At 39.3% G+C, this 18,163-nt stretch overlaps 1 protein-coding gene across 1 annotated transcript; it reads left to right on the top strand.

Moving 5' to 3' along the window:
- Positions 1-2: 2 nt before the first annotated feature.
- On the top strand, positions 3-18,151 carry LOC110067233 (protein O-mannosyl-transferase 1-like). The gene is made up of 21 exons (XM_089274869.1): positions 3-205; positions 1,497-1,654; positions 2,669-2,772; positions 3,021-3,071; positions 3,323-3,408; positions 5,311-5,374; positions 6,275-6,383; positions 7,022-7,087; positions 7,758-7,851; positions 8,327-8,482; positions 8,850-8,886; positions 9,400-9,583; positions 9,740-9,832; positions 10,056-10,152; positions 10,388-10,477; positions 13,749-13,869; positions 14,026-14,123; positions 14,494-14,610; positions 14,705-14,831; positions 15,658-15,835; positions 16,410-18,151. Exons 1-21 carry the CDS (start codon positions 104-106, stop codon positions 16,585-16,587), a joined length of 2,310 nt encoding a protein of 769 aa, XP_089130995.1. The 5' UTR covers positions 3-103; the 3' UTR covers positions 16,588-18,151.
- The last annotated feature ends 12 nt before the right edge of the window (positions 18,152-18,163 follow it).

Below are 18,163 nucleotides of genomic sequence, written 5' to 3'. Positions count from 1 at the left end.
AAGCTACACGCGCGTTCGCTCTCCCGAATGTAATTACCTGCTACAAGTGTGCATTTTTACCAAGGAACCTCTAGTTTTCCATGGTAATTACGTTTTGAATATAATGACCAGTGAGTTGGCAAACTCTAGTGACGTCCACACCAGTCCAAGTGAGCGCGACTTTGAACGCAAAGCTGGCGAACCTCTCAAGGGTCTTGAAGTTCAGGTAAGACCTAATTTGAAGCAGAATGCAGAAGCTGTAGCTCTTGGATCTTCGTCCAGCTATGTAAATTGTTTTATAACGAGAGTGTGTTTTTTTGTCTGATATGATCGATTTTCGTGGTACATTTCTTTCAGCAGATTTCTAAAACATTGTTTTGTATCCGAACTTCTTTATTAAGAGAACAACTGAGAGAAATTAAGGCTAGAGGCTACAAGGAAAAATTAAATTTATGGATCGATATTGGGAAATTTATTTGCATATTAAAGCTGACAGTATACCATATAATTTGCCCAATTTACCAGCTTTTTGCTGTATAAAATGCTGTCAATAACGATTGTTAAAGCCCGGGTGGTAAAGGCATATTTACTTCAATTGCTTTTTCTTTGAAAGTGTAAATTCAAATGAACTTACTCGAAAGCTTACTTCTAGATTTGAGCTTACTACTCAAGTTGGTTTAAAATTCAGCTCTAGGCTTATTTAAGCTTAAGCTTATATTTTTATGTTCCTTATATTTCTAATTCGAATTTATGTCGTGTTAATACTGTAGAACCCTTGTAGTAACTTTTTTTTTTTTTGCTACAAGTGAAGATGCCCTGAAATAATATGAAAGAAATGATCAAAATTCTATCTCATTGTTTGCGTCCGTTAGTATTTTAAAATCATTTACAACAGAGTTTTCTTCAGAGATTTGAAGTGGGAACAAAATGTAACTTAACTTACATGTTGATTGCTTCATAACATAACCAACTATTCTTGTTATTAATTAAATTTATTGCTCCATCAAATGACCAACTATTTTTAAAAGGTATTTGATAATGATTAAGTGTTATTGCCCAGCAGGGTTCTGGCTCAGAAGCCAAACCCTAAAAATATTCCTTGGGAATCTCCTGACTAAAATTCATAGAGTGGTTTTCAATTGAGTGTCATAAAACCAGAACCAAACCAATCACTTACCAGGGATGGCAGAGCCAGGGGGGAATTTCAAGCCAAAAAAAAAAGGCATAAAATAATAATTTTACAAATATCTCCAGACCCCTGGTGCTCGCTTGTAAGCCCCTCTCCTCCCCCCTCTCCCCCCCCCCCCCCCCGCCTCAATTCAAAATATGCTCTGCCATCCCTGCTTACCAATTAGACTACTCAGCCAAATCTCAAATCATAGTAAAACCAAAACCAAAGCCTGATTACTTTTAACACTCAATTGAAAGCAACTCCATGCCAGAGGTGAAATTTATGTGTCAGTTCAGCATGCTACAGGCAATAATTTGAGAGATAATTCTGGAAAATTTACCAACAGGAAAAGTTAGAAGAAAAGCAAGCACAAAGAGAACAAAGTGAAAGAGAAGCTTTGCCCCCTTTTGCAATGAATGTTGAGTTGAATTTTGTGTGGCTGATTCTAGTGGGCTTGTCATTTGGTACAAGGATGTGGCAACTCACCACTCCTAAACATGTCATGTAAGTAAACCTACCACTGGTCGCATCTAGGTATGAACTTATGAAGAAAATATATGATCTTATTGGGAATCGTGGGTTGCATGATTGGTCTGCAAATTCATATTTTGATTGCATATCAGATGCATTGGCATTAATTGCCGGCAGTTGCGACAGTTGAAGTGTAAGTCATGCGTCATTCAATACCCAATTAGATCTTTTTTTTTTTAATCGCGTTTTTGTGCTTAGGTACAACTGATGGTAAACTATGGTACAATGGTACATTTTCCAGTATCCTGCGTGTTAGGTTAAAGTGTCTGTATACCTAACAGTATGGATGTAACATTACATGTACTAAATGGATCGGGTGATTTCCATCAGAGCAAAGTGAACATAACCTTTTCATGCTTTGTATTTCAAGCATTTAAGAAGAGACCACTTTTTGCACTTTGCTCTGATGCAGGGCCAATGCTCAAAACATTGTCTTCAGACTGTTAGTGGTTAATTTACCTTTATCCACTTGAAATTGCTCAGTGTTTTACTTGCCCACCAACACAGCCCAAACAGTTTCTTTTGTAGTAACTAATGTCTTAGTTTGTTCCAAGATTTAATCCACCACTTCCAGTCTAATTGAACTGAAAAAATTTAGGATTTACCATGATTCATCTCAAGTCAGATACAAAGTTTTGAAGGAGGTAGCCTTATTGTTGGATTAGGTGGCTGATTTTCCCTTCTTTTTCTAAAGCATCATACAAAAAGCCCAAAATTACATGTAAGTAGGTAAGGTAAAGTCTGCATATGAGCCAAGTGGCCCATCAGTCCGGCACTTATCTCCAGTTTCAGTAGCATGAAGCAACTAGGAGACAGCATTTTTACTCCCCCCTGGATAGGATGCTAGTCCATTGCTGGGTTACCCCCAGTATTAAATTTACCGATGCTGATTTATACACCCAGGTTGAGAGAGGCACTGTGATAGTAAATTGATTGGAATGAATGAAATTGTTTGAATTGATTGAATGACTTGTTTTTAATTTACAGATTTGATGAAGTACATTTTGGCCAGTTTACTAACTTTTTCATGAAAAACCAATTCTTCTATGATGTCAATCCACCTTTAGGAAAACTCATGTTTGCTCTAGCAGGTAATGCAAGGCGTCATGATTATTAATTTTTTTCAATTATTCTTAATGGTTAGCATGAACTCCACAAATTATTTGGATTCATTGCTCTTGTTAACTAACAGCTAATAAATGAATACTTGTCTTGTACATGGTCTCCAGACCTGCCTTTGTGTTCTAAAACAAGTCACTGACAAGAGTGAAGCTCAACTGGGAGGTGTATTGACTGAATGTCATGAATGACAAATCCTTCATTGCTGTTTGAATTTCAGCTTACATCTCTGGATATGATGGTCAGTTTTCATTTGCTGATATAGGACAAGGTACAGTTGTGACACTTTGATATAGAAACACCCTTTTGCATTTTATGATTTTTTGTACCTCTCAAATCCAATCATATATAATTATGTTTTAAATATGCATACTGAAGGCCACTTGCCAAGAGTGTTTATTACAGTTATGTTGCAAAATAATAGAAAATAGCCCAGCACTGCACACTGCATCCTAACAAACATGTTGAGACAATGCCATGGGTTTCAACTGACACTCAGCATCATTACAAATCTTTCCTCAGATCTTGGCGAATATGAGCAGCATGTTTGGTATTTACGATTTGTCTCAGCATTTCTTGGAAGTCTTGTTGTGCCAATTGTCTATGAGGTGGGTATATGTGTGATGCTTTCTTTGTAGTTGCATTTATTCAAATTACAGTGGAACAGGGTTAACAGTGTTACCTCTGCTAGTAATTAAACAGGGTGCTAGTCATATTAAAAAATTCTTAAATTCTTAAATTCCAAAATGAAGCTTTTTTTGGGGGGGGGGGAGGATGGGGGGGGCAAAAGATACTGTTCATAGTTAAGTACTATCAGGGGTGGCATACAGTCAAACCCTGCTTTATGGACATCCATTTGTAGTTATTAATACATTCATCACATAAATATGGACAGCTAGACATGTTTTGAACTCTGCAGAAAGCATATACAATGTACACACATACTTAATTGTACAGTTCTAGCCTGCAGTGCAGGCGTCTTATTAGGGCGAGCTAGCGTTACAACCTAGCGACCGCGATGTATGACTGCCATGTTAGATGGTGGGGGATGCAGGCGTCTTATTAGGGCGAGCTAGCGTTACAACCTAGCGACCGCGATGTATGACTGCCATGTTAGATGGTGGGGGATGCAGGCGTCTTATTAGGGCGAGCTAGCGTTACAGCCTAGCAACCGCCATGTATGACCGCCATGTTAGACGGTGGGGGATGGGGAAGGGGGAAAATGAGAAGATTCCACCCCCTCCCCTATCCTTCCTCTTGCCTATCATTCACCCCCTTGGTAAAACTTTCTCTCTCCAGTCTTCTACTGCATGAAAAATTCAAGATGGCGGCTAAACTTTTTACAATGTGAGCGCTCGCTCGAAAAAATCTCGTCTGCTCTGCAGGCTGGTACAGTTCCTGTTAACTTACTCAGACAATTCATATTTCTGGTAGTGTAGACATGGACCATTCACTCTGTCTACTAGAAAAGATCTACTAAATGTTTTGCTCTATTGTTCATGTACCCATCTGAGTGTAGTGTATGTTTAAGCTTGCTTTCATATGCATGTACTGTTATAGCTCTCAGACACATAACATTGCCCCTTATTACATAGTATTGAGAAGAGTTTTTTCTTGTAGTATTGAACAGATAGCAGTTACAATGCTAAAAAAAAAATTGAAATAAAGCTTGCCCTTGAGACAAGTAGCTCCCAAATTTTGCTTGCCTTGAGCAATTCTTAGTTTGCTCTTTCCTGATTTAGTTGGCAGATGACTTGATTGATCTCTTGCCCATCGAGCTAGTGAGAATGAAAAGTTACTTGCCCAGAAAGAAAATCTACTTGTCTGGGACAATGGGACGGCACTTTTTTCGAACCCTGACTTACCAAAAGTGGATCATGTGTACTAAAGGCATCTGCGGTCAAGTGTCAATCGATACTCTCGATCGACCCTCCATCAGCACTGCATCGACATCTTGATTGACTCTTGGTCAACATCTCAATCAATACTCAGTTGACTCTAAAGCCTGGTTCACACTTGTGAGATAAGCATAACACAAGTGAAATAAGCACAAGCATAAGCACAAGAAAAAGAAACATGTTCCTTTTTCCTTGTGCTTGCACTTATGCTTATTTCACTTGTGTTATGCTTATCTCACAAGTGTGAACCAGGCTTAAATTGATGCTTGATCGATATCTCAATTGACAATCCATCCACACACGATCAACAGTTGGTTGACAGTTGCCATAGTGTTGACCAACTCATATGTATCGATCGACACTCTATGACGTGTCTGGAAAAATTAGTTGACTCTCAGCCGACTAATGGCCAAGATGTCAATCAAGTGTTGACGGAGTATTGATGGAGATGTTGATCAAGAGTTGATCAAGATGTTGATCGAGGTTCAATCGAGGGAACACTTGACCACAGATGCCTTTAATAGGCATGATCCCCCAAAGCTGCAGAATTTTGTGTCAAATTACTCTATTTAATTAATACTCAGGTTTAATAATTGTTATTTCCCTTCTCAGGTCATTATAGAGCTTGGTTGTTCCCACTGGGCAGCAGCTCTGGGTGGATTTTTGGCTACATTTGGTGAGATGTTTATTTTCAGTTTAGTCTCCCATAGCTCAGCAGTCACTAACTCCTAGTAACTTCACCTGTAAGTTTTTAATCATGTAAATGAAGCATGTATTCTTATCTCAGGATACTGAATTGGGAATCAATTTGGAACTTTTTGTCACAAAATGTGCATGTAAACAACTTTGTCTGTTAACTACGTCCAGGCCGGTTAAACAAATCCTCTTGAGGAAAAATTACAAGTACACAATGTATTTATAATACTAACATTTAAAACCTATGAAAATATTTATGATTTATAACAACCATTTAATGACTATGAAAAAATAGGTCATTTGCATCAACTAGAAAGTATCCATTGATTTTCTACATGTAGCAGCAGCAGTAGCGTAGCAGTGTGCCCTTGCTAACAAAATAATGGCTGCTTAACGATGTTTTTTAGGTGTCTGTGAAGAGGGTTTTGATTAAGTTTTGAATGACTAGTAGATTTATACTAAACAATTAGATTATTCACTCAATTTTTATCACACGATAGAAATCTGGAGCTAATAATCTAATTGTTTAATAGATAGTGAGTAGTGTAGCGGTGTGCGCTTGTTAACAAAATATAAATGTAGTCCCTTGTGTTTTTTTGTGTCTTTTTTGGACGTCTACAACATGTGATGTTGTATATGTTCAATTTAAGATCATGATATTTTTTGCTGGATTTTTGTTATCTTTTTGAAAGATAAGGGAAGGACAGGAAAAATGAAAAGATAACCTGTTTACTGATCAGCAGTTTGTTAGGAAACTGACTGTCAGAAACATACCAAAAATCACCATTAGCTAGTGGCTGTTGTACTGTAACATTGTTTGGACAAGATCATTTTATACCAGTTTCTGACTGTCATTCCTTGATGTTCCTTTTTGTTGCAGATAACATGTTTGTGGTACAAAGTAGACTTGTTATGTTAGATTCCCCTCTCCTGTTTTTCAATGCTGTATCCCTTCTCTGCTACCTCAAGTTCCGCAAAGAATCTAGGAGGTATGAATACACTGTAGTTTGATTAATTTTTTTCAAGTCCCCTGTCCTAATATATGCAGTAGCGGTAGCGGTAGCCTAAAGACACCTGGGAGAGCTTGTGTTACCAGCTTTCATAACATACCAGGTTATGATAGTGAGTGATTTTCCATGCAGCCTTTTTGAGCCTCTATTGCTAAGCCATTTCAGTCTGAAGCTCAGTGAAGAAAGGAAAATTGTGCATCGGACGAGCAGCCCTGGCTGGAAACATAATGATCATAGATACCTTTATGCTCAAAAGCCAACACCACTGAGCAAAATGTATGTACAGAAGAACATTATTATTGTTGAAGCTTGTCACAACTAAATAGAGCAAGGTGGTGGTCGAAGAAAAATAACAAAGAGCACAAAGGTTCCTAACAATGAAATCCTGGTGCCCAGCACTTATTTGTTTTTCCAGTCGCCCAAAGGCAAAAGTTAGTCATCTGTGGCACCCCAGCGTTTATAGCGCACAGCCCTGTATACATGTAGCATACATGTGTATCACACAATTCAGACAAAATCTAGCCTTTGTGTTCTATAATTTACATGACAAAGTTAATGCCATGATTGACGAATTATGATTGATGAATGGCCTAATTTCTGTGTGACTTTCCTCGCAGACCATTCACACATGTGTGGTGGATGTGGCTGTCTTTGACAGGAATTGCTCTGCTAGGTGCTTACAGGTGAGCCAATGCACACATTTAAAAAGCTACATATTGTAATGCAAAGCTGTGTTGAGCTAAATTACCATACTGCAAAAGTTTATCACAGTGTCTTAAGCATTGTGTGGCTAGAAGTGTTTGTATTCCTTATTCCTCCTCATCTAGATGGAATGCTAGACAATCCCAGGGGTCCCCCCAGCATCAAACATGTCAATACCCATTTATACAAATGAGTGGGGAGAGTTAGCGATAGAGAGAGTTATCAAGTGTCTTACCTAACAACACAACACAACACAACAACTCTAGTCAGAACTCAAATCTGGACTGCTTGATCCACACTCTAGTCTTGTCTTTTGCAAGTCTCAGGCTTGCAGAAAGAAAAGATTTAAATACCACAGTGTCCCACAGTCTGAGATCCTTACTTGTCTGAATGTTTTTATTTTCTCCCGTATTTGTGTGGGTCAAAACAAGTTCATAGTTATTAGATGTGACAAAGAGTTCAAAATTTTACATTTCATTTTGACCATTAATCTGGTCCGTGTACTTGTGATCAATTATCCATAAAGCTGTAAATGTATATGATCCCTTCACTCTTCTCAGCTGAAAGGTGTGGTTTCTCTGAGAGGGTTTTTTGGCAATAATATTGTTAGCAACAAAAGATGACTCAACACAGCTGCTCATTTTCCTTTAGCACTAAATACACTGGCATCTTCACCTTTTTTGCTGTTGGATTTTTAACTGGCCGTGACTTGTGGAAACTTATTGGGGACCACTCTCTTCCATCAGTAAGTAGCAATGTCATTAAGTCAGTACGACAAGCAGTAAAGCTGTTTAGGACAAACACTTCCCTTTCAAGATTCAGATCACATATTGCAATAAACTGGTAATAAAATATACGTGCAAGTTACTTGACATTCTAGTTACATGATGAACCAAATTGCTTGACATTTTGATTAACCTGTATCCCAATAGTCTGCCATTGACAGTTTCCACTGCAGTGTACTGATAAACATAGATGACAACTGCATGCATTCATGCTAGAAATAAAGAGATACTGGTTTTCTCAAATATTAATTCTCAGCTGATGCTAAGCTAGAGAGAATCCCCTGTTAGCTTGTGCAATTTAACTAAGAGGAACATTTTTCATTCTTAGTTTCACAGGCTTGAAAGAAATCCTCAGCTAGGAGTCTAATCAAATTTATTAAACAGTAATTTACTAAGTAATAATATTAAAGCTCTTCTGCCTTTTCTTCCCTGCAGAGAAAACTTGCCAGACATGTGATAAGCCGAGTAGCCTGTCTCATTGTCATTCCCAGCATGCTCTACCTGTTACAGTTTTACATTCTGTTTGCTGTTGCAAGAAAGACTGGTCCCCATGACGACATGATGTCAAGTGCATTCCAAGCCAGTCTTGAGGTATAACTAAAATGCAGGTCTTCTGATTCTGTTTGGTTTCAATTATACACTGTTGTCACCTCATTGTTAGAATTTTGTTTTCCTTAAAGGAGCTACATCACGGTTTGCGTCTATTGAAAAGTCTCAATTTTTCGAATTCATCATCTGTAATCCATGTTAATTGACTCCATCCGTAGCCATCCTTGTTCCTTTATGGTTTATTCTTATCTCTTTGGTGTGTTTCTATCTTATTAAACTGTTATTTTCAGGTTTCCTACCATTAAAGGTAATTTTGTACATGGCCACAATAACTCAAAATACCATGACTGAGCTCCTTTAAATTTGATGCATGTAACTACTGATTGTAAGCTTCTTTTTTTGTTTTTAGGGAGGACTGGCTAAGATTACACATGGTCAACCAATTGGTAAGTTCTGGCTGTACAATAGTCATTTCCTTTGATCCCCAGAGATGTAAAGAAGCAATTATAGTGGAGAATGAATTAAAGAGTTCATCCTATCCCTAATATTCCAGCCTGATTTTTCGGATTAGGTAGTTTTACTTTAGAACTGCTTTTTGCCAAAATATCAAATGCACAGTTTTTGTTTTGTGCCCTGTCAGGCTCAAAATCCATTCTCTACGCAGGAACAATTTATAACAAGTTCACGAGAGCTCTTCCTTGTTTTGTGGCTACAAATAAAAATTAAATTTTAATTTTTTTTTTTTTTGGTTTACAATTATTATACAGTTGGTACTGATTAGATGTGTTCCCACCCATGTCACCAGTCACGTTTTCCCTTCTTGTACCGCCCAATTAGACATGTATTTTCCCTTTGTCTTGGTTGTACTTTATGACATGTCCCTTACGTTGTACTTGTGACAGCTTTTAGCTTATCTAGATCATGCTAATGGCATTTTAACTTTGATTTCATGACACTAGAGGTAGCATATGGTTCTCAGATCACCCTGCGGAACACCTTTGGCAAACAATGCTGGCTCCACTCCCACACACACACCTACCCCGTCAAGTACCCTGATGGGCGTGGCAGCTCAGCACAGCAGCAGGTCACTTGCTATGGCTTTAAGGATGTCAATAACTGGTGGATTGTCAAAGACCCTAAAATGTAAGTCTTTGATTTAGAACAAGTTTTTCAAGTTTGTTTGTATGTGTTGCTTTACTAACAGCAGTTGTACTTTATTGCTTGTCCTTGATGTTGTACATGTGACAGGTTTTAATCTATTCAATCATGCTAATAGATATTTCACTGATATCATTTCAGAGACGCCCTTTCTGTGGATTTCCCGCCAAGACCCGTGCGCAATGGTGACATCATTCAAATTGTTCATGGAGTGACCGGTAGAGCTTTAAACAGGTAAAACGTTTTTGTTGTTGTTGCTTAAGCTTCCACAGATATGTCATTGTGTAATTTGATTGTGATTCATACAACAGAAAATGTCTCTGATAAGCAGGGTGAGATAGGCAAAGTCCATGGCTCGAATCCAGAGTCCAGCGCCCCACCTTGCTGCCCACCTTAGTAAGCAGTACCTCCTATGTAATTCCTGATTAAGATGTTATCTTTCCATGTCAATTTTCAGCCATGATGTTGCTGCTCCTTTGAACCCGGCCAACCAGGAAGTCTCCTGTTACATTGACTACAACATTTCCATGGCTGCTCAGAACCTGTGGAAAGTGGTATGTATGGCTGTATGTAGGTTAAAATTTATCACACAAAAGCTATATTGCTGTGTTTTGTAATGTCTAATGAATCTAGTCCCCGATTCAAAACACGATGAAGTTAATCGAGTTGGCTTTGCACTGTCCGAGTTTGCGCCCAACTTGTCGAGCTAGCACAAAGATGTCGACCAAGTTTGCAATTGTTCGTCATTGGATCATTAACTTTTTGTTGTCGTTTTACTATCACCAACAGGAAATAATCAACCCAGACAGCAGCAACGTTTGGAAGACGATCCACTCGCAAGTCCGACTGATTCATGTTAATACTTCTCAGGCCGTTAAGGTATTTAGAAAGACACCCTATAAGAAAGCGCTTGCTAAAAGCCATACTTCTTCGATTCGATAAAACACAGAGCAGTATGATGTTCCTTTCTTTTTCTTGGAGTCTTTTCTAAAACATATTCTTTAGGCAGCATTTTCTCGTGTTTCCATCAAGTTAGGGACCGTTCATTTTTTATGAGGTAGGGGGGGCTGGTGGGATTTGGGGGGGGGGCATGCGAAAAAAAATGGCTTTCGAGGGGGGGCCATCCCAAAAAAATAAGGGAAAAAGGGGGGGTCACGTGAAATATTTTAGTAAAACTTTAAAATGGCATAATGTTTGAATATCAAAAAAATTGCTATAGAATAAACATAGAAGGCAGGATACAAATTTATTACAAACTTTCCTTCTGCTTTAAAAAAACGTTTGGCGACAAAAAGCATTTGTAGCTACTGAAAAGAAGTATTTAACACTGTTATTTTCGAATGCAACTTTCACCGGCACTCATCTTCATCTCCGCTGTCGTCGAGTTCTTCGTCGCTGCTTGTGCTGCTATGGGAGTCTCTTTCACCAATGCTGCAAGAAGCAGCAATGCTTTCCGTCAGAGTGTACTCTTCAGGGTACATGAAGGTGTAAACATAATCTCTGACTTCCCGCTCAAGGTTGGTGGTGATTCTGCTTCTTGCAGCATTGGTGAAATAATTCCCTTCCAAGAGCTGGGCGATGTATGGCCCATCTCTTCTAAATATCGACGTGGCAACATCCTCAACTTTAAGACACTCTTCCGAGACGGCCGTTCTAGGAGGGTACACAAGGCATTGTGGAAGATCATTTCCTAGCGGGTTTCCAACACAGATTCCATAAACTCGTTGGACGTTGTTTTCAGTCCGCTTCCTCTTTTTTTCATTTGACTTTCTGCGGTTTTCTTTTTTCCTTCTCCTTTTGTTGATGTGCTGTTTGAGTATGCCTTTGAATATGCTGTTATAATTGCTCTTCTTATATTCTAGTGCTTCCATGTCCTGCGTGACCTTCATCAACTTAGCTTCTGTACATTTGATCTGTTTTACATTAAAACTGTGGGCAAATTCTTCGCCCTGCTTTAAAGCAAGCCCATTGGACTGAAAGAGTGTGGAATCGTGTTCCTTTACATCTTTCAATATGACATTCAACTTTTCCACCATTGCTCTGTGCTCTTTGATGGAGAAGTTCAGTTTTCTTCCATCACTGGGCTTCAACTGGTACCCTTGCATGGAAAACTCACTCGCCCTTTCTGAACAGCCATCCGCACCTAGAAAAATTGCTTCTTTTGCTTGTAAGATGTCAAACTGCCTGGATCGTTCAGCTGTAAACCTTTTCTTAAACGACTCGTCGCTTTCGCCATTATTGCGCATTTTGGAATGAGCCTCTTTCATGATGCTCATGTAGTAATGCGCTCTCTCCCCGATTGGATTAACAATATAAAGAAGAAAGAGCATGGAAGTGGCAGGCTGGTTTTATCTGACCCAGAGAGCGTTGCTCTATTTGCAGATAAGTTTATTCTCAAATCGAAGTTTGTGGTGGATTATCTTCAGCATCTTGAAGTGCTGGAATTTAAAAGGCAAAAGAGAGCAGAAGAAAAGGCAAAGTTAAGTAGGGAGGAGGATTATCCTTGGACTGAGTTGTGCGAAGGTCTAACCAAGCTTAAAAAGCTACGTGTTCCAGAACTAAACAAGTACTCAAACCACCATGGGCTGAAGCAGCATTTGAAAAGCAGCAAGAGTGAGAAAATAAAGGCAATTGTAAGACATTCATGCTTGCAGCAGAAGAGTCCTCTCAGAGCTGCCCAACCAACACTGAGAAATGCCAGGACATTGACACAAAATGACAACAGGGCAAGTGCTGACAGCAGTGAAACGGATGAAAGTGACAATGATGAGTATGACAGTGATGCCATTGACTCTGGGGGAGGAGATGACTCAAGTGACGTCATTCTTGCATTCATCAATTCAGATGAGGAAGATGCCACTGAGAGGCCAAATGCCACACGCTCAGGGCGAGCCATAACTAGGAGATCCGAAATTGACTTCTCTTTCTTTTGATTTGTTTTTTAAACAACAGCTCTCTGTCGTATAGAGATTGTAAATATTGTCTTCATAGTGAGCACAATAACGTGAAGTAGAGGGATAATAGAGAAATATTAAAAAAGTTGAAATCTAAATATTGTTTGTTCAATTTTTTTTTTGGGGGGGGGGTCATCCCAAAAAATGACCGCTATAAGGGGGGGCCATGTGAAAAAATTGGTAAGCTGAGGGGGGGTCATGCGATTTTTAAATGGTGCTTCCCAAATCCCACCAGCCCCCCCTCCCTCATAAAAAATGAACGGTCCCTTATGAAAACACTCGTTAACGTTTGGGCGTGTTCCCTTATTACTTCTCGTTTTCCCAAACTTCCAATCGTGTTTCCACTCAACATATGGATTCCATTCAACAAATAGATTCTACAAATAGCGACACGCAACAGTTGACCTCATCGCCTGATGAAGACTAGAATGTAGCAGTATAGCAGTCGAAAAGTCGCTATCTACATCTTAAAGTGACTCCATCGTGAGACAAACGAGTGAAAATTCATCTATCCTATCTTACACCACGATGAATAATGCACACATCTTTAATGACCTTGAAATAGATTCCATGTTACCGTGCGTCTGTTCAGTAATAGGGAACTTAAGCACGCGCGTTTTTGAGACGCGGACGGTAACCGGAAGTGAGCTACTTTCACTTTTAACTTGTCCTCACACAACCATATTCACATTGCTAAGTATCTATTCTTCATTAGAGATGAGTAGCATAAAAAATCTGGGAGACAATACGGTCCTAGCATGCGAAATCTTCTCTTCCGGTTGCCGTCCGCGTCTCAAAAACGCGCGTGCTTAAGCTCCCTACTTGATCACAGAGGACGTCAAAATGAGATAAGATAAAAAAAAAAGTGACACACGAGGCGATGGTCGAGTGTGTTACTGTTGCTCTTCCCCACATTTTGACTTCTTGTGTGATCAGTTACTGAACAGACGCACGGCAGCATGGAATCTATTTGTTTTATGTAATAAAGAACAAAAAAATTCCTCCAATAGGTCATTGGTAAGACTCAGTCAAAATGAGCAATTCGACATATTATATAAAAAACTCTATGGAGGTAGGGAAAGTGAATTTACTAGGAAACAAAAGTTACGGTAGTTCTGCCACTGTCTAAAGTGAGGCATAAAGTTTAAATGTACAGAAAAAGGACATTGCTTAATTTTCGTTCATGTTTTGTTTAGATATCGGGGATGCAGTTGCCAGACTGGGGTTTTCACCAACTTGAAGTCTGCACGGATAAATCCATCAAACAGACTAACACAATCTGGAACGTAGAGGAACATCAGCAAAACATAACTTATCGTAAGTTTTATCGTAAGACTTTTGATTTTTAAACTGCAGTCCAGACTCCTAATCTGTCCAATCCTTCAAGTCGGGTCAAGCTCTGGTAGGCCATGTCCTTTCTTGTGCTCTCATGTCATTATTATTCCTTTTCAAATCTGTCTTTCTCTTTACCAGCTGAAGGTAAAGGTCCAACAGAGGTTGAAAAGAAACCTGAGCCACTGGAGAGAGCGTTTAAGCCGATGCCTTTTTTCTCTAAATTTTGGGAGATACAGGTACGTGTAGACTCTGCAAAGTTTTTTTTTCTTTCCGCTTCGCACCAACTACTGACGTATTTTCCCATGCTTAGTTGAAGCCAACTGCATATTTCCCCTGCTTAGTGTTGATTTTATTTTATTTTAATTTTTTTGGCGCTTGACCCCAGCTGCACGTTTTCTCGCGTTTATCAAGCGTGGGAAAACTTGTAAACATCGCTACCAACAGCAAGTTTTCCCTTAGCACCAGCGCACTTAACAGAATTATTCTGGGAAATCTGTTTGGTTTGTTAAATTGTTTCCCCTCCCTTTTTCTGATATTTTGATTGATTACTTTAGTCTGTCAGTAGTTCTTACAAAACCGATATATCTATCTTTTTCTTCACTTCAGCTCAAGATGTTAGAGTCCAGTAAGGAACTTGCTAACGAGCACACGTTTGGTTCGCGTCCTTCTTGGTGGCCGCTGATGAGAAGAGGAGTGGCATTTTGGATTGCTAAAGACAACAATGTAAGGTTTACCCCACTGAGATTCACTTCATCTCATTTTCACCAAACCCTGATATGAAAGCACAGCTAAATGTGGCCTTAAATTGTCTTTTCAGGCTCAAATATTCTGCATTGGTAATCCATTTGTGTGGTGGGCGACTACACTGTCACTGCCCGTGTATTTCGGACTTTTACTATTTTATTTATTGAGGAGAAGAAGGAAGGTGTACGACTTGTCCAAAGGTATGCTTTCAAAACTTTTAGAGTTTGATTTGATTTAAGAGAACAATGAAACTGTTTTGTTCTCCAGTTTGACGAAGCCTACTGGCTCGAGGTTGGCGCTTGACTGCAGTTTCCGTATCATGAAGCAGCCTGGATTGTCTTTACTCCCTGTGAGTAGGGTGCTAGTCCATCGCAGGTCTCCACAAACGAGTCCAACAAACGGGTTATTGAAGAATCTTTGTTTACAATTTTTGTTCACTGGCCGAAGCGCTTCAAACTGTGGTCAAGCTACAGAAATATCAACTCTGAAAAGGCAGTGCATGATTAGGTGTCCGAAGAAGTAATTTAACATGTACTAGAAACTTTTGGTGTAACGCAGGTTAAGAAAATCATCATTTGCAAAGAATGTACAGGCTCAATAGGGCATTTGACACCCACAAATTTTGCATTTTTTACAAGACAATACCTCGCTCAGTATTACATCCAGAGAGCTAGGAATGTCAGCAATTTCTCGTTAAATGTTTGGAGTCAAGTGGTGTCTAGTGTAGAGCCTTCTCTATGGAAATATGCTTTTAATTTACCTGTTAACTATGACGTCAGCAAATAGTTCCCTTTTACGTCATCGTAGCTCTCAACAATCCGCACCCTCGTTCCCAGGGTCCCTTCTCCTCCTTCCTCGAGAAAGTGAAGAGATAGGAGCCTGGGAACGAGGATATGAAGTCCGATGTAAACTTTTCTTTGCCCTCCTCATTTTTTTTTTTTTTTTTTTTTTCATTTTCACTTTTCTAAGATGATTAAGTTCCGATGAAGAAGAGTTATGTTAACATCTTTGTGTCCTGTTGATCAGATTCATGGCAGCAGTTCGTGTTCTGCGGTGAAGCTGTTGTAATGGGATATCTTCTTCACTTCGCCACATTCTTCCCGCTAGAGAGAACACTGTTCATTCACCATTACCTTCCCGCGCTGTTCTTTAAAATTGTTCTTTTACCAGTGATGTTAGAGCATGTTCATCAAGAAATCTTTAGGTAAGTCCACACAGGACGCCTTAGGGGAGGGGAGAGGGTATGTTACTCGTGCCGGTCCAGAGGGATTCCAGTGCAAACACAGAGGGATTCGTTAGAGATCATGTGTCGTGCAAAGTCAAGAAGTGCAGGGAGCAACAACTTTCGACAAGAGTTAGTAAGAGAATTAGCACTTACCATCGAAAACCGGAGCCACGTTCCACCTGAAAGCAAAACTGCTGTAAAGCTGCCTCCCTTCCCCTCTTATTGTATCGCACAACCTTGATTCGTTTGGGAAATAGAGGAACCACATAAGATATCGTTTGTGATCGCATCGCATCGCATCGCATCGCATCGTATCGTATTGTATTGTATGGTATCGTGTTGTATCGTATTGTATTACTTCGTTGACACAACGATTTAGGCAGTCCACTCTATTTCAATAAAAGGCATTTCTTATTATTTTTTTTCCGGTAAGTGATTTAGTGCAAGTGCAAATGTTCATGAAGTAGTCAAAGGTTCCATGAAGAAGCTTTGGAAAATATTTACCTGGATAGCTTTTCACAAATGTTTTTAACCTTTTCTGTTCTTTCCTCAGATACAAAGTGCTTCGTCAGATATTGTACGGGTGTGGTGCGTTCTTGGTTGTAATTGTGCTGTGGGGATTTCATTTCTACAGTCCTTTCACGTACGGTCACGTGGCTCTCTCTTCTGCTGAGATCAATCGACGGAAGTGGCTCAAAACATGGGACATGCTCTCTCATCCCAACACGTGACACACTTCACTTTCTGAGCCCTAATCTTCTGCTCCTCCAGACTTCTTTCCTTGCGTAGAAACCAAAAGGACCTGGAAATCAGACAAGAACGTTCTCCACTCCTGAAACTTTTGCAGGACTGGACACAAGTAAAGTGCTGTGCAAGGATGTCTGGGATTGTTTGGGTGTGCAAACAGGTGGCCTCTGGGGCTGCATTGGTTGGATCTTGCTTTCAACTTCGCGAAGGGAAAAAAAACTTTGAAAACAAGCTTACATACGAGTAATTTTGCCCGCAACATTTTGACCTTTATCGCGTCTACCAAACAATGCCAGAAACAGCGCCATCGATTTTTTGGAGGAGAAAAACACTTGTGTGATAATGCTCGGTTTTTATAGACAGATATTTTAATAATTTTACACGCACTAAGCAAGTTATTTACAGTAAGGAAGCGACTACTACAGACTTCACTTTGTTATTTAATAACCTATCAGAAAACTGCAGCAACACTTGTAAGCACTGTTTCTAAAGATGGCTCTTTTGCTTATCATAATAAGAACACGTCCTGTTACTTAGCGACCACTTGTATGAAGACCTTCAGCTGTCACGTTAACTGTGGTGTGTCACGCAACGCTACTCGTGGTGAGAAGCATTGCGAGACCTCCGAAATATTGGTTACGAGGACGAGGTGATTAACAACCAATTAAGAACTAGTTCTAGGACAACACGTTTTATTCGCTTTTCTTTCCCTTTTGCTTTTTTAACTTTTTTGTAATCCTCTACTCGAAACATTTAGAGGCATTCGCCCTACAAAGTCAGTAGCACACCGTCACCACACTCGGTTCCCAGTCGCCATCTTCATTGCATTACAGGTTTTTCTTTCTTTCTTTCATGACATGACAGATTGCTCTAGTAAAACAGTTCAATCTAGCGTTGTAAAGTAAAAAAAGATAGTTCAAAACAGATTAGTCAGCTGGTTTGACGCTAAAAAAAAAAAAACAAATTTCAGCTTTGAGGCACATTTAATATGTCGTCTTTTAAACAAGTCTATATTGATTTCCACGTTGTTTTATATCTTTTTCCTATTTTTGATTTCACTTAATTTTATCACTGGGTTGTGGAGCCAATAGGAAAACTCCGAAGCGTTTAATGTAATTCAGTGGCATATTGGATAATCGCCGATCGACGACATCACCGGGGCATAGAAAATATTTCGCTGTATAACTATAGTTGGACAGGTAATGGGGTGTGGTGTAACAACAAACAATGTTAAAATCTTACTTGAGCGATTTTCTTTTGGGAGTTTGAACTGGCATGCGAGATTTCACAGAATAGCAGATAATTTTGCAGTTATTTTTCGTAAAAATTAAATTCAAACAAAATCACGTAAAGAAGATTGTAAAAATTTTATCTTGTCCGCGGAGGTATTTATTAGTACTTTACTAATAATAAATTATATTTTTTTTTCCGATGCAGGTTTTAATTACTAGGTATTTCGTTGAACTGGCTGGTCTGTTTTTTGTATGTCTAGATTGTGAATGATCAACCGCACAGACGAATCAATAAAACTTTATTGTCTCAAAATAAGAGTATTGCAGG

Source organism: Orbicella faveolata, unplaced genomic scaffold (assembly GCF_042242905.1).
Source record: "Orbicella faveolata isolate gen_17 unplaced genomic scaffold, um_ofav_v1 contig_36, whole genome shotgun sequence".
In the NCBI taxonomy this organism is placed as follows: domain Eukaryota; kingdom Metazoa; phylum Cnidaria; class Anthozoa; order Scleractinia; family Merulinidae; genus Orbicella; species Orbicella faveolata.
The sequence above is the reverse complement of the archived record's forward strand: the minus strand, read 5'-3'. Positions and strand labels throughout refer to the sequence as shown.